The sequence below is a fragment of the Kogia breviceps genome, chromosome 12 (assembly GCF_026419965.1).
Source record: "Kogia breviceps isolate mKogBre1 chromosome 12, mKogBre1 haplotype 1, whole genome shotgun sequence".
In the NCBI taxonomy this organism is placed as follows: Eukaryota; Metazoa; Chordata; class Mammalia; order Artiodactyla; family Physeteridae; genus Kogia; species Kogia breviceps.
The window spans coordinates 21,228,123-21,245,707 of NC_081321.1; the positions used below are offsets into that span (position 1 = coordinate 21,228,123).

Consider the following 17,585-nt stretch of genomic DNA (forward strand, 5'->3'; position numbering starts at 1 on the left):
GTGCTGCCTACAAGACACTCACTTTAAGAACACACATAGACTGAGAGTGGAGGGATGGAAAAAGTTATTTCAAGCAAATGGTAACGAAAAGAAAGCAGGGGGAGCTATAGTTATATCAGACAAAATAGACTTTAAGCTTAAAATAGTCAAGGGAGTCAAGAAGGTCATTATATAATGATAAAGGGGTCAATTCATCAAGAAGATAGAACAATTGTAAATAATTGTGCATCCAACATCAGAGCACCAAAATATATAAAGCAAATACTAACAATGAAAAGGGGAAATAAACAGCCATACAATAATAATTGAGGACTTTAATACCCCCCTCAATAATGGATAGATCATTCAGACAGAGAATCAATAAGGAAACAGCAGATTTGAAATAGACCAAATAGATCTAACAGGCAAAATCGGAACATTCCATCCCATTGTGGCAGAATGCGTATATTTTTCTTAAGTGAACATGGAACATTTTCTAGGAGAGATCATGTGTTAGGCTACAAGACAAGTCTCAACAAATTCAAGAAGATAAGGATCACATCAAGTATCTTTTCTGACCACAACAGTATGAAACTAGAAATAATAACAGGAGGAAAGCTGGAAAATTTACAAATACATGAAATTAAATAACAGTCATGAACAACTAATGGATCGAAGAAGAAATCAAAAGAGAAATTTTTTAAATGTGAAACAACTGAAAATGAAAACACAGCAAACCAAAACTTGCAGGATGTAGCAAAAGCTTCTAAGAGGGAAGTTTATAGTGATAAATGTAAAGCATACATTAAGAAAAAGGAAAGCTCTCAAATAAGCAACGTAACTTGACACCTCAAGGAACTAGCTAAGCCCAAAGTTAGTAAGAAGCTAAGCCCAAAGTTAGTAGAAGGAAGCAAATAATAAAGATCAAAGCAGAAATGAGTGAAATAGAGAATAGAAAAACAATAGAAAAGATGAACAAAACTAAGAGTTGATTCTTTGAAAAAACAAAATTGAGAAACCTTCAGCTAGACTAACCAAGAAAAAAAGAGGACCCAAATAAATAAAATTATAAATGAAAGAGGAGATATTACCCTGATACCACAGAAGTACAAAGGATCATAAGAGGCTACTATGAACAATTCCTAGAAGAAATCAATTCCTAGAAACATACAACCTACCAAGAATGAATCATGAAGAAACAGAAAATCTGAACAAACCAGTAATGGGCAAGGAGATTGAATCAGTAATCAAAAATCTCTGGGGCTTCCCTGGTGGCGCAGTGGTTGAGAATCCGCCTGCCGATGCAGGAGACACGGGTTCGTGCCCTGGTCCGGGAAGATCCCACATGCCGCGGAGCAACTAAGCCCGTGAGCCATGGCCGCTGAGCCTGTGCGTCCGGAGCCTGTGCTCCGCAACGGGAGAGGCCACAACAGTGAGAGGCCCGCATACCGCAAAAAAAAAAAAAAAAAAAAAAATCTCTGAAATTAATATCCAAAATATACAAGGGACTCATACAACTTAGTAGCAAATTAACAATCCAATAGAAAAATGGGCGAAGGATCTGAAAAAACATTTTTCCAAAGAAGATATTCAGATGGCCAACAGTTACATGAAAAGGTGCTCAACATCACAAATCATCAGAGAAACGCAAATCAAAATGAGATATCACTCTATACTGGTTATAAAGGGTATTATCAAAAAGACAAGAGATAAGTGTTATTGAGGATGTGGACAAATGGGAACTCTTGTACACTACTGGTGGGAATGTAAATTGGTACAGCCACTATGGAAAACAGTATGGAGTTTCCTCAAAAAATTAAAAGTACAACTACCATATGGTCTGCCAATTCTACTTCTGGTATCTATCCAAAGGGAATTAAAGTTACTTTCAGAGATACTGCTGCACCCTCATGTTATAATAGCCAAGACATGGAAACAATCTAACCCCTCACTGGAATATTATTCAACCACGAAAAAGGAAATCTTGCCATTTGTGACAACACGCATGGACCTTGGGGGCATTATGCTAAGTGAAATAAGTCAAACAGAGAAAGAAATACTGTATGATCTCACTTAGATGTGGAATATAAAAAACCTGAAACTCAGAGAGCAGCTTGGTGGTTGCACTGTGCCAGAGGTGAGGATGGGGTGGAGAGGGGGAGTAGGTGAAGGTGGTCAAAGTGTACAAACTTCCAGTTTTGTTTTGTTTTGTTTTCTTCATGGAAAGGCATTTTATTTTAATTATAGCAGTGTGTACATGTCAATCCCAAACTGCCAAACTATCCCTCCCCCTCACCCTTCTCCCCAGTAACCATAAGTACTTCTCTAAGTCTGTGAGTCTATTTCTGTTTTGTAAGTTCATTTGTATCATTTTTTTTTAAGATTCCACATATAAGCGATATCATATGATATTTGTCTTTCTCTGTCTGACTTCACTTACAAACTTCCAGTTTTAAGATGAATAAGTTCTGGGGATATAATGTACAACATGGTGGCTATAGTTAACAATATTATACTGTTACTTGAAAGTTGAAAGTATTTGTAAGTATTGTATATTTGAAAGTTGCTGGGAGAGTGGATTTTTAAAGTTCTCACTAGAAACACAAAAAAATTGTAACTATATGAGGTGATGGATGTGTTAACTAACATTATGATAATTGCTTCTGAATATATACATATATGAAATCATTACATTGTACATCTCAAAGTTACACAATCTTATATATAAATTATATCTCAATAAAGCTAGAAAAACGTACACATGAACACAGATGATGTGTAGAAAGATGTCTGATGATAGACTGGACCCCACCAAGAAGGTTTTCCCCCAAATTGTGGCTACTTTCAGGTAGGGAATATATTGCATTATTTTAAAGTTTCCATGTCTGTGATTTATTGGTAAAATTATTTTTCATATGTTTGTTAGCTACTTTTACGTATGTATATTTGTCAATCAGTATTAGCCACTTACTAGTAAGGTTTTTATTGTCTCTTTACAACTTTAATGTTATAAAAGCTGTCACGAACTTTATATATGTTTTAAGAAATATAATTTGTTATTTTAACATGAGTATAAGGTATTTTTAACATAAGCATTTACTATATACTGTTACTTTGCAATTTCACTTAAAATACTATCCTTTAATCTTGACATACATATATGTATATTTCAAATTTTTCTGTAATGATTCTTAGCACTATTTTCATTGTGATGATTTCCTTTTAAGACAGTCCTTTTCCTTTAAAAGATCAGTTATTCATCTTATTCTCTTGAAGTTTAATTTTTCCTTTTACTTTTATTTGCTGTTCTTTTCCATCCTTTTCTTTCCCTTCCCTTTCTTTTTCCTTCCTTTCTGTTTTTTCCTTTAGTTTTTATGTTCACCCTTTTGAACCACTTGAAATTTATTTTGATCTTTGGAGTGAAATGAACATCTGACTTGCTTTTGTTTCCAAATAGGTAACCAGTTGTCCCAACACATTAATTGAATAATTCTTCCCTTCCTTCCACGATCTATGATGAGATTTCTTCATTAAAAGGCCAACAGTTTTTTTTGTTTGTTTGTTTTGGATCAAGGTTATTCCAGGGATTTTATTTATTTATTTATTTTTAATTTTTTTTTTTTTTTCGGTACGCGGGCCTCTCACTGTTGTGGCCTCTCCCGTTGCGGAGCACAGGCTCCAGACGCGCAGGCGCAGCGGCCATGGCTCACGGGCCCAGCCGCTCCGCAGCACGTGGGATCCTCCCGGACCGGGGCACGAACCCGCATCCCCTGCATCGGCAGGCGGACTCTCAACCACTGCGCCACCAGGGAAGCCCAGGGATTTTATGAATGTTGTTCTCCGTCTCCTCCTCCTTGCTACTTTTGTGAACAGGATTATTTTTCCATTTCTAAATGTCTATCTTTAAAATTAACCTTTTAAAGCATATTTTTTTTTTTTTTTTTTTGCGGTATGCGGGCCTCTCACTGTTGTGGCCTCTCCCGTTGCGGAGCACAGGCTCCGGACGCGCAGGCCTAGCAGCCATCGCTCACGGGCCCAGCCGCTCCGCGGCATGTGGGATCTTCCCGGACCAGGGCACGAACCCGTGTCTCCTGCATCGGCAGGCGGATTCTCAACCACTGCGCCACCAGGGAAGCCCTAAAGCATAAATTTTAACCTTCAAATTGAACACTTTATTTAGAAAATCATTGTCTTACTTTCAGTGACCCATATTCTTTATAACAGAGGTGAAAAACAGAGAACTCATGTTGTTGGGTATTGGAAGTAGATGGGAGCATGACCATCTGACAAGGCACAGGAAGGGGTAGTTCTCTTGGCGCATTCAATGTCTTTGTTCCTCTTACTCCTCCACCTCCCAATTCAGAGCCACAGCTTAAGTCCGGGAGCCCAGAAGGCTTCAGATCACTCGTAACCCCTCACCCACTCTCACGCTCTCTCGGTCTCCAAGAACTTCCCTAGGCTACTAACTTCATGTTTGTAAATTCTATAATTTCTACATATATGAATTCTATATGTAAATAAAATATTAATAAATAAGGATATATTTTTATAGTTATAATGTATTAATCCTTGTTTTTTTTCCCATGTTATTTTTGTTGTTTTGCTTCTGCATAATTCTCCATTACAAATAGCTTTGAAGTCCTCACTCTGGTCCTCCCTTACTCTCCCCCTCCCCCCTTCCCCCCATGCCCCCCACTTCTTGCCTTGCAAGTTGTGATTTTTTTTTTCCTCTTTTAGTCTAATAAAGGCGCGTATGTTCCTGTGTGTGTTTATGAGGGTACCAATTAATAGAACTTGATCTAAAATTCTTTTAGGGATGCCTGTACTATCTAAAAGTTTTGTTTGTTTGTTTTACCATTCTGGTGCTAAATTATCAGTATCTAAGTTGTTCGTCGTTTCAGCTGAGGTAGTTTAGTTTTCATTTATTTCTTTTTAAAATTTTTTTAAAATAAATTTTATTTATTTATTTTTGGCTGTGTTGGGTCTTCGTTGCTGCGCGTGGGCTTTCTCTAGTTGCGGCGAGCGGGGGCTACTCTTCGTTGCTTCTCATTGTGGTGGCTTCTCTTGTTGTGGAGCACGGGCTCTAGGCGCGCGGGCTTCAGTAGTTGTGGCTCCTGGGCTCTAGAGCGCAGGCTCAGTAGTTGTGGCACACAGGCTTAGTTGCTCCACGGCATGTGGATCTTCCTGGACCAGGGCTCGAACCGATGTCCCCTGCATTGGCAGGCGGATTCTCAACCACTGCACCACCAGGGAAGCCCCAGTTTATTTTTTTTAAGTTCACTATGACTTGGTAGATTGAGCTGAGCATCTTTTGCAGGCAAGATCTAATGAATTACTAGACAGCTATAGCGATAGAAAATTTAATTTTGTAAATATATTTAAGAATAGATGGCTTCTTTCTGAATATTTTTGAGAAAAATAGGGTACTACCTTACCTAAACATTAAGACCTGTAAACAGGCCAGCTTTTAGATAAAATTACTACTACTTTGTTTGGCAAATTTAATTCAGTTTAATTTAGCTTAATTGTTTACATTTACTTCATAAACTTTCCCTTCTCAAGTTAAAAAAAACAATGTGCAGAGGGATTTTTTTAGTAATTATTCGGATCAACATACTTAAAATAGTCTGCTATTAACAGAATTACTATAGCTAAATAAGCTTTTGGGAGCTCAACCCTTGAACTATATTTTGGTCAGCAGGAAAAAATGCCTCTTTGTAAAACAGGTTTGAAAATAAAAATGATAATGTTGATTTCAGTACCACTGTGCCATCACCACCAGGCTTATGACACATTGAAAGCAAGGACAACTGTCTGTATGAATTTGCTCCTCTGGACTAGTTAACAGGACACACAACAAATGGAGAGAGTCACATTAACTAATGAAAAACAAAAAGAAAAGCTCTTGGCATTAAACACAGTAAATAGATTATAGAGTGGATGTCTGTTGTCTCAGGAAAATTACTCTATCTTGTAAGAGGAGTGATTAGTTTTTCTCTGGAACACATTCTCCTGTCCTAGTCATAGCCCCAAATTCTCCTGTCCTAGTCATAGCCCCAAATCGCTACTAACTTCTAGTAAGACTTCTACGGAAAGATTTTGTTGTTGTTTTTTGTTCTTTTGTACTTCAAGTCTTTCTATTTAGAAAACTGGGGCTTCTCTGGTGGCGCAGTGGTTGAGAATCCGCCTGCCAATGCAGGAGACACGGGTTCGTGCCCTGGTCCGGGAAGATCCCACATGCTGCGGAGCAACTAAGCCCGTGAGCCATGGCCGCTAGGCCTGCGTGTCCGCAGCCTGTGCTCCGCAACGGGAGAGGCCACAACAGTGAGAGGCCCGCATACCGAAAAAAAAAAAAAAAAAAAAGAAAAAAAAGAAAACTGGTAAGGGTAAGTACTTTTTGATACATTTCTTTCTCCGCTAAAAGCACTCTAAATTTTCAAATCAAGTAGGTTTTAAGACTAGAAGAGATAGAGAATATCCACTAGAGAATAAATTTACAAACTAACTTAATAGGATAGCAGCTCAAGGAAGGAAGAATGAGCAGGAGGATTGGTTAGGAAGGGAAGAAAATTCATCATTTTGATGCATTTAATATGAGCCAGGGGCTTCCCTGGTGGCTCAGTGGTTGAGAGTCCGCCTGCTGATGCAGGGGCCGCGGGTTCGTGCCCCAGTCCAGGAAGATTCCCACATGCCGCGGAGCGGCTGGGCCCGTGAGCCATGGCCGCTGAGCCTGCGCGTCCGGAGCCTGTGCTCCACAACGGGAGAGGCCACAACAGTGAGAGGCCCGCGTACCGCAAAAAAAAAATAATAATAAAAAAAATAAAAAAGAGCCAGATGTGTTTAAAATATTTTCTTATTTATATATTGATTTATCAAACACATGACATTTCTCTGTGCTAGACACCGTTCTAAGTCCTTTATAAATATTAACTTCCATAATTCCTGTAAGTCTTGCATTAACGTAATAAGCATGTACACAAGTTGGCCATCATTATCTTTATTTTAGTCAACAGGAAACTGAAGCACAGAAAGTTTAAGTAATTTGCCTAAACTCACACAGCCAGTGAGTGTCTGAGCCAAAATTCAGACCTAGCAATCTGGGCCTTCATCACTGTGCTCTGCCATCATTGGAGCATCACATCAACTCTATAAGGCTGGCATGGTTTATATCCATTTTAGAGACATGGATCCTGTGTCTGTTGAAATAACTCAGGATCAGCCTTGAACTCATTTTCTTTCCCCACCGTTAGCTCTTCTTATACTTCCTGTGCTTACTAATGGTATCAACATTTACCCAGTCATCCAAATCTGAAATTGAATGATAGATTTCAATGTTTTCAGTTGAGTATCTGAGCCCTTCTTTTAATCTCTTCTGCTACTATGTGAAATTGGGCCCTTATTATTCTGCACTAAACCAGGATTGGAATCTCAAATGCTTACGGAAGCAGGCAGGTAATGCAAGGAGTGAAGGAGGCTGGGCCTGAGGGAGGAAAGTTGGCGGACTCTGGCAGGATGCGGGCTTGCAAGGGGCCTGCTTCTTCTGTCCTTGCTGCCTATTTGCAGGCAGGAATATGGGTTCAAATTTGACAGACTTGATTTTTGGAGAGGAACCAGAAATCTGGATTTTTTTTACGTGAAATCTTCTAATTTCTGAATCATAGTGCAAGTCACACAAAATATGGCTGCAGGCCACCAGTTTGTAACCCCTGAGTGTTTATGACTGAGTCCCCGTAACCTGATTTACACTCCTCCAGTCTAGTCTACTCCCAGCCTTCTTGCCATCTCCCCTGTGCTAGCATAATCTATCCGAAGTGCCAATCAGATAGAATTTTAGGGGTGGTTAGGCGGATTGAAAGTATTAAAACATGTAACATTTTTAGAAAAGTTCTTGTACTGGGGTCCGCACTCAATTAATGTTCTTTATTGGCTGTTAGTTCTTCCCTTAATTAAAAGCCTTAAATGACTCCCATTTATACTCAGGATAATTTTTTAACATGGCATAAAAGGTATTTTATCACGATTCCTAACTGACTTTCCACCTTCATCTTTGGCTGTTTCACCAAATGTATACTCAAGCCCTTCTCTACACTCAAGTGTGTCGGTTGATTTCACGCCCTTTCACCTCTTCCTCTTCTGCCCTGGTGAACTCTTATCCTTCCCAACCCACCAACAAGATTCAATTCAGGCATCTCCTCCTCCCTTAAACCTCTGACTACACTTTTCCTTCAGTTTCCCTTGTGTCCCCGTAGGATTGTGAACTCCCTAAGGGCAGGGACTGTATTTTATCAGTCTTAGTACTTTGTGCAGTGTTGGAAGGTCGTGTATATCTGCAGTAAATGTTGGGTGGAAATAATACAACTAGTAAAAGTTAGTGCTGGGACTTGAACTCTCATCTGACTGTGAACTTCTTGCTCTTCGGATTGTACCTCATAGAGGAAAGAAGCTGTGGCTGCTCTGTTATCATTAGGGACCCAGTGGACACTGTCCAACCTGAGGACCTGTTACAGCCTAGGACACTAGGGTGGCGACTAATGGTGAATCTAGGAAAATTTTTATACCCTAAGACATTAATGATACTTTGAAATATAGTATGAGGAAACGAAGGTGAAATCATCTGTTAAATCGTGTTTTACCAGTCAGGTAAAGCAGCTCTGTTTTCCTATTTTAGAAGTGTGATGGCAAATGCTCGGAGACACTACATGTATTTATAGATGGCCTGAGTGCCAGATTTGTTATCTCCTTTCCCCAGGCTTGATAAACATGAAAGAATGCTGGACTCAACGACTGGTAGAGTCTCCATTAATGAATAGGGGAGTCTGGAGAAAACACATGAACAGGAAATCCAGGGGCACCTAGTGTTGTTTTTATCAGTCCAGGAATTCTAGACTTGCAAATTGTATCCTGTTCTTTTTCTGGCTAAAGAAAGGGCTTTAGTAAAAGACAAAGAACAGTGTGAAGTCCATTAGAGGAATAAATCTGCAGTGTAATAAGTGCCAGTCATCCAGATCATTCTTTTTAATAATTTGGTCACTTCTGTTCTTAGTTATGTTTAATTTGAATTTTATAAAGCCTGTTTGTGTCTGGTTAGAGAGTAATAATTTTTTCTTGTTTTTTTAAGCTAATCTCTAAAAGGTGTTATTCAGTCAAGACTTAAGGGTGGGATTTTTGGCTTTTTCTGTAGTTGTATCTCTCAAGTAGGATTTGTCTCTCTGAAGGTTAACATAACAGTAAGTGATTCTGTAGTTTTAATCCAAAGGAAATTATTAGATATGGGACATATATAATTTACAGTCCATTAAATTTGAGTTCAGTTACTCACCGTCATTTACAGAATATGCCGAGTGTGTGCTCACTCAGCACTTTGCCAGGTGCTGTAATACTTTCGTTACCAAGATGAACAGACATAGGGTTTGCTCTGATTTTGTTTTTAAACAAGGCTTGCACGCTTGCATGTATGCATAACTAGAATGGAAAGACCATAGTGACGATGGTTAAATTATATAGTGTTTGGAAGTTGTTTTTCATTAGTCGATATCCACTTCTGAATCTTGGAGTTATAAACTCATTACGTCTTTATAAGGCAGAAACCTGATCTTCTCTTTACCCCTCTTTTATAAAGACCTCAGGTTCAAAAATCTTTATCTAAAACAATTTCATATTTATTTCTGTACTGTTAATGTAAACAATTTCTGTAGTTTGGAATTGTTTTCAATTCCCTAACTTTTTTATGTTGCACAAAAATTTCCCCCCCAGGTTTTTCTCACTAATATTTCTGCCCGCTGCTAGCCCCTGCAATTGTGCATCATCTGGGAAAGCCTGGTCAGTAGTAGGGCTTAATATTGGCCATCTCCTCTAGCCACTTTGAAGTGGGCAGAGGTGTCCCGGGCAGGATAGCGATTGATCTTTTTTTTCTAAGATTCCACCTTATCCTTATGCCATTGAACAGTTAAATTGCGTAACAGTTCTCTGTTGTGATGCCCTGCTTATTACCAAGCAGTCTTCTTCAGTCTGTACATCCAGCTTGTCTACAGGGACGGAGCACATTTGCCCAGAGATACAAGTATCTGTTTCGTGTTCCTCAGTTTCTCATTGTGTGAATCAGCAAATTGCCATTATGTCTTGTGTATCGATCTCTTGTGAACTTCGCGAGGATAAAGGAGCTTCCAGAATTCCCTTGTCCTGGGACGCCGGCAGCTGAAGGGCCAGACCTTGCTTCTTGCCAGACAGAGCAGAGCAGCGTGTCAGCTGCCTTCCAAGGCTACACCCTGAGTTCATCATACATCTTTCTTTCCAACTTCTACAAATATTACTGATGTGTTATTTCTTTGTGCTTTTTTTCAAGGGGCATGGTTTTGTTAGTCTTTTTACCATTCACTTTTTGAAAGGAAACTGTAGACAGCTCTAGTTGGGTCTTGACCTTCTTTCCTCCTGCAGATTAGCAAACCGATCTGAAAATTCTCTATCAGCTGTAGATACTCTGGACAAATCAGAAAGCACTCTAAAATGTCTAGGTATTAATTACTCTTTGTTGGAGTTTCTAAGTCCCCCTCCCCCAGATATTGAAAAAGAGTAGCAGGCACTTTTTTACCAGTGTTTAAAGATAACTATCTATAAATTTAAGTTTTATATGCCTAAAGAGGCTCCCTAGAATACTATTGCAAATGTATATACCTAACCCTCTTTTGAGGATTCAGGATACATATTATTAACGATGCCGGGAAGTCTTGCAGTAAGAAACTTTGTATAATCTGGATTTCCTGAATTTATTTGAATTCCTCCACTTCTAGTCCATCCTCCCAGCTCCCCCCTCCTCACCAAATCCCCAGATCCCGATTAGCAAACATGATTTGGGATGTTTGCTATATACAATCCCATTCCCTCTTTTCCTTTCTTTGACTTTTCTGCATCTGATCCTGAAACATAAAACACGAACCCAGTTGAGATTTCCGAAGATGGTATGGCAGCATTGCCTTAGGTAGCATTCCAGGCTTAGTGCTTGAAAATCACTTGGCCAGAATAATTCTTGAGCTTATTTTTATTACTGTTTAGAAAATAATGCTCACTATTATTAAAGCACATTAAAAAATTAAAGTAGATGCCTAAAATAATGTCTTACATTTGTATAATTTCTGTATTATATTACCTCGGATAGCCTTAGAGTAGGCCTGTGAATGAGGCAGAGCAAGTACCGTAATACCTGTCTGGGCCGGGAAAGTGACTTGAGTTCAGAGCGTTCTGGTGATTTGAATAAGACCATGTGATCAGTTAGCAGCAGGACCTGGATTAGAACTCTAAATATCTGACTCCAAGGTTCAGTAAGTTTCTTTTTCCACAGTTGCCAACCTTTACAGGCCGTTTTTGCTAATTTTTTCAACTCTCCTCCCACACCGCCCCCCTCCCCACGCCATTTGATAGGTGGACTCCTTCACTCATTAATGCCTACTGTGTGTCCAGTACGGTGCTATCAAGGTGAACACTCAAAAATGATTCAGAAAAAGTTCTTGCCCGGAGGTGTTCCTAGTTTAGTGGGATAGGCAGGTGAAGCGATCAGCACCAGTCCTGGGAGTATTTGTTACAAATGGTTGAGAGCACACCTGAAAGAATGCCATTTGGCCCCTCTGGTCCATCGATGTCTCTTCTGGCAGGGAACCTTAGAGAAGTCACCGCAGTAAGGCTTCGGACAAACTGGGCTGTAAAGGATCAGCAGGATGCCCGCAAATAGAGTGTAGGACATAACTGGTTCAGGAATAGGCCACGTGAGGGCTTGGAGGCATGAAAGGGCCAAGTATGTTGGGAGAAGAGTGAGTGGTGAGGAAGGACAGCAGATAAGGCCAGAGAGGCAAGTTGGAGATAGCGCTCGGGTGGGCTTGGACTCTGCAGCTCACCAGCTGTGTGACGTGTCCGAGCTTCACTTCCTTTCTTTACCAGGCTGCCGTGAGGAAGAAGTGCAGTCGTGCCTAGGAGTGCTACTGCCTTAAATCCTCAGGCAAGAAAAGGGGGAAATTAATGAATAAACTCTCATCAAGTTTCTGTTAGATACCAGCACTCCGCGCGTTTGTGAGTTGTCTTTGTTTATCTTGCTAATAAGCTAATTTGACTTGCTGTACATGCCATGAAGAATTTAAACAAGTTAATGTGATCAGCTTCTTGTTATAAAAAGATGTATAGTAGTCAGCAGAGGAACAAGTTTATGATGTTAAACTGATAGATGCAATTTTAGACATCATGAGGCTCAAGCAGTAAATTGAGGTATAAACCCACTAAGACAACAGTGGAACTGGGAGTTTGCCACAGTTAAATTGTTCACTTCCAACCTGTATTTGACCTGTTTCACATGAAGAACGAGAGGGGTCTTTGGTTCATTCCATTATCCCTGGAGCATAGCCCAGTGCAGGTCGATATCCAGGGCTCTGTCTTTATGTAGTTAAAGAGAGGTAGGTGTTGGGGAGTAGGTGGCAGATTTGGAAGAATACTTTTCAGCGAAGAATGCAATGTTGGACGGTCACGCTGGCAACCTGGATCTCCTCTAGGATAGTCTGTTAGGATTCCCATCCAGATAAGCAAAAACCTCTTTAACGTATGGAACCATTCTAGGTTTTCTGTTTGTTTGTTTGTTTGTTTTTTCAGTGCCCACCTATAGCAGCCACCAGAGTTCAGTCTTACATTCCTTATCTTGTCTAATTGTCCACATGATCTTCTTCTTTTCTTTTTTTGGCCACACCACGTGGCATGTGGGATCTTAGTTCCCCGACCTGGGATCGAACCCGTGCTCCCTGCAGTGGAAGTGCGGAGTCTTAACCACTGGACCGCCAGGAAGGTCCCCACATTATCTTCTCTAAACCAGCACTTTGTTTGGCTGGCTCAGTGGTTTTTTTAAAGTTGGCTTTAAGTAGACAAACATTGTTCAGGAAAAGCCATAGCACTTCCATGTTGTCACCTGGCTTGATTCATACATTTTTGTTTCCTGCCAGGTTCCTACAGGCATTTGAGTTTCATTTGAATGTCTTAACTGTTAGGGTAAAAATGTTGTTGCCTAGTAGAAATTGAAGCATGTCTAGAGTTTGTTAAAAGGGATAGAAAGTTTTCTTTCTATTGAGTAATTTGTGTCTCTGTGTTGTTCTAGTTTCTGTTACTATGGCAATGACGGCAGGGACCACAACCACCTTTCCTATGAGCAACCATACCCGGGAAAGAGTGACTGTGGCCAAGCTCACGCTGGAGAATTTTTACAGCAACCTAATTTTACAGCATGAAGAGAGAGAAACCAGGTACAGTAAAGGCTGGTCACAATTTTCTGTGTAGTTAAATAAGCTGTTATACTGCAAGTGGGGTGTAAGCATGTTGTCCATGAACAATATAAATATTGTGGGTCCCTGTATGCTGACAGTATACCTGGTTCCTTGTTTTATTTTCACAGAATAGTGTCTTGTCCTGGGCACCCATATACTTACATCACATGTCAATTGATGTTTTAAGCAAAACGTTTCTAACCATGCAATTATGGTATATCTTTATACTTTCTTTTTTTTATACTTTCTTTTAGAGGGCTACTTAATGACTGCCTTTAATCCAGAAACATTTGTAGTGTTGTGTGTATATCAGTGGAAATGGGAGAATTATAAAAAGAATGAATGACGTTATTTTGCCTTCAGGAAACGTATAGTAAAGGAGATAATGCACATGAATATTACATGAAAGAGTGAAAAGTATGCCCTTTGAGAAGGGCAAAGAAGGGGGAGATTGTCTTTGACTAAGGCAACTGGGAAGGCTTCATAAATGGTGGTGGCATTTAAACAGAGCTCCTAAGGAAGAGTACTATTTATATACACATAAAAGGGAGAAGAAAGAGGTTAAAGAACAGGAGGAAGGATGTCAGAGACAGAAGAAAGCACCTTTACTGCCAGGTCGACCTCGGCACTGTCCAGTTTAACTCAAGCTGGATTTTTACCGTTTCCTGAGAGCCTTGGATGCTTTGTAATGGAGCTGTTTTCATGGTAGTAAAGAGCCTTGAAAACTCTTGAACAGAAGAGTTAAATGATCACAGGTGCTCCTCTGGAAGATTGCATTAGTTGTGATGTACAGAGTGGATTGTGGGAGGAGGGGCTGGAAACAGGAAAGGCGGCCGCACTGGAGCGCAGGCCCGTGGAAAGGCGGCTTGCTGTGGGATTATGGCAACAACAATAGGGCAGAGCTGAGTGAGAAGGACAGACAAAACACGGAAACTACCCACATATGGAATGTGAGAGAAATTAGTCCACGCTGGCTCGGAAATTTCACACCTGGGCAACCAGAAGGTGGTACAACTTAGTGAAACAGAACTCGAGGGGAAGAAGCTGGTTTTGAACATACTTTTGGGCAGGTCCAACTACAGATTAGACGTGGCTGGGGAGAGAATTAGAACTAGAAAATGCAACTTCAGTAACTATTCAGAGGTCAACTTAGAGTAAGGAAATATAAAAGAGAGCTAAGAAACGTGGAGAAGAGTGAGGAGAGCAAACGTATCTTTGATCAAATTTACTAAAGGAAGAGAGGAAAGAGAACTAAGAGTTTGCCCAGCAGAAATTCCAAAAGATTCAACTTAGGCAGAAGGAAAGTGATCGCATTCAGAAGATCTAAATGTAAATATGTGGCTAAATCTCAGACAAAACTGACTGTGTAAGAAAAATCAACAATAATGATAATTTCATATGTATTTAAAAATATATATTTTCCTGCAGTAGACTGTCAGTCAAGAGGGAAGTAAGTGGAATTAAATTGTTCTTAGAGATCAATGTGTCTCTAAGGATAGGGATGCAACACAGAAAGGGGTAAAGATTGGTTAATTTAAGGCTTTGACAAATTAAATGTACATGTAATTTCTAGGGTAGCCAGTAAAAGAATAAAAATAGAGTTTGTAACTTTCAAACTAATAGAAGGAAAAAAAATGGATGGGGAAGAAATAAGTTCAGAAGAAGCCAAGGGAAAAAGAAAAACTGAAATACCAAAAGGCAGGCACAAGTAGAAATTAGAAATTTTAAATTAGAAATAATAAACCATAAATAATAAATAACCCATAAATAAATAATAAACCATAAATTAGAAATAAATCCAAACATGTAAGAAATTAATGAAAGTCTCTGGAAGTGAGCAGAGCATCAAGGGAGACTGAATAAAGTAAAAGAGAACCAAGGAAGGAAAGACCTATATTTTTTCGACAGTCACTCAAGTTATTCATCAGAATTTTAAAGGTTCGTGGTCTTTTATTGCTGAAACCTTAAAATAATTCAGTTTTGCCCCCTGTTCCCAAACAAAGGAAAATAGGAATAAAAGTGTCTACTGTTATTAAAAAAAAAAAAGCATGGTGGTGCCATGGAAGTCAAATTAAATAGTCAGCTATTTTCTAGAAGCTTATACTTTAAGAAACATGTGATGAATTTTTAAGGCTTAATTAACTGGATAAATGCATAAGACAAAGTATGAATCAGAACAAAGCATAAGATCATTTTAGAAGGAAAGCTATTTTTAGAAAGGTACAACAGAAGTCCATGGGTCTTCTCATTTAGGTATTGAAATGGATAAAAGTTATTGCATGTCTCCCCAGAAGGAGGGACAATTTACTGACATATTAGCTTTAGCGAGGATTGAGGAAAGGGGACAGTAGGGATTTGCCAGGAGAATAAAGTTGTTCGTATATTGATAGTCCTCCTGGGTTAATGGTCCTCTTACTCTTTGGATTCTTCCTGCAGAGAAGAAAACTCAAATCATTCAACAAGCAGCTCTGTGGCGCCTGGAGCTGCCTGATGGCAGGCACAGAATCCAGCGTTAGGAACTTAGTCCATTGGAAGAGTTGGGGTTGGGTTAATAATGTGTAAAAAAAGATAAAAATCAGTGTGATTAGCATAAGGGTAGGTGCTTATTACTAGAATTGAGAAAGTCAGTGAAGGATATACTTTTAGGTGCTGATTTATGAACAGGCTTTAGGTATTTTTGTTATGAATTTTGCATAAGAAATAAAAAGGATCTTAACAGTGGTTTAGGAAAGAGCTTATCTTTGAACATATTGTCATAACAACAAATGCCAAAAGATTTGTATGATGGTTTCAATCTTCAGCCCTTATACCCATTTGGATAAATCCTTGAAAGTTAGTCTTTATCTGGGCTGCTCCAAAACTAGTTAGGAAGAGCTCTCCCAGGTTTATCTTTAGGAAAAAGAGCAATACCATAGAAATAAAATACTAATAGTCACTTGGAAATGAGTTGCAAAATGTGTACCACAGCTATCTCTCTGGTTACTAGTTATTTCATCCATCACCTCCCCTCACCTCCTGTAGCTTAAGTAACTTTAAGGGTGCATTTTAAAATATTGAAGAACTGAACTTGGCTATACCTAGAAAAGCAAATGTTCTGGTAGTTAATGGGTTATTTTTTAATGTACGTATATGACTTTCCAATTTTCCAAGAATTAGAATAAAATATACTTAATTGCACTGAACATCTTTCTGCGATTAATTAGGAAAATCAAGTTTAGTGTTTAAGTGAAGCACTTAGACAAGCTCCTTTAGCTAATAAGTGTTCAGAAAAACCAAGGTTCAAGCACAGGGTTATATCTACCTTAAAAATGTTTACTTTTAGTCACTGTAGTTACCTTTTTATACATCTAGTATAAACTCTGATAAATGTTAATGATTTGGGAGATTTGAACATTAGATAACAGTTTTCTGTATTAGAACATGAGGTCACCTTTGCTAATGATTCATTTAGGCAGCTTTAGAGTAAATTATTCATTTGGCTAGTATGAGGCAGCTAATTCTGGGCTGTATTTATATTTTGAGAAAGAAATATTTATATGTGCCTATATATTTATATATATTAGTCACTATTCTTAGTGATTATTTTGATCCAACTTGAAAGATTTTTTTAGCATGGCAAACTGAGTGTAAACTTGAAAAAATAAATGTACATTTCTTAAATGGGAATACTTAGGTACATATTAAAATTTAAATAATTTCTTTTGAAAAGGCAGAAGAAATTAGAAGTGGCTATGGAAGAAGAAGGATTAGCAGATGAAGAGGTAATGTAAGCTGTAATTACTATGACTCTAGTTAACAATACTCTCTTATATAATTAAAAGTTGCTAAATCTTAAATGCTCTCACTACAAAAAAAAATATAGTTATGTGAGGTAATGGATGTGTTAACTAACTTTATTGTGGTCATCATTTCACAATGTACAGTATATACCTGTATCAGATCATCACATTGTAGGGACTTCCCTGGTGGTCCAGTGGTTAGGACGCCACGCTTCCACTGCAGGGGGTCCAGGTTCGATCCCTGGTCAGGGGAACTAAGATCCCGCAAGCCCGAGCTGAGTGGCATGGCCAAAAAAGAAAAAAACAAAATCATCACATTGTATACCTTAAACTTACACAATGTTACATGTCAATTAAATCTCAGTAAAAGGGGGAAAAACTACTGTATGAAAGTAACCCCAGTGACTTTTTCTTGTAATGATATCAGATGATTTAAAACGTAGATAATGTGGGTTTCATATTTGAACATGGGCTTCTTATTACTTTGTTGCTGGGATGGAAATCTTTGAATGGGGGCAGCTTTTTTTTTTTTTTTAAA

General features: G+C 38.9%; 1 protein-coding gene across 1 annotated transcript in view; it reads left to right on the top strand.

Moving 5' to 3' along the window:
• Positions 1-17,585, top strand: part of STK38L (serine/threonine kinase 38 like) — an 81,546-nt gene that overhangs the window by 42,122 nt on the left and 21,839 nt on the right. Inside the window, exons 2-3 of the mRNA XM_059081558.2 lie at positions 13,103-13,247; positions 16,978-17,029. Coding sequence (XP_058937541.1) covers positions 13,114-13,247; positions 16,978-17,029 — 186 coding nt within the window. The 5' untranslated portion in view covers positions 13,103-13,113. The remainder of the gene's footprint in view (positions 1-13,102; positions 13,248-16,977; positions 17,030-17,585) is intronic.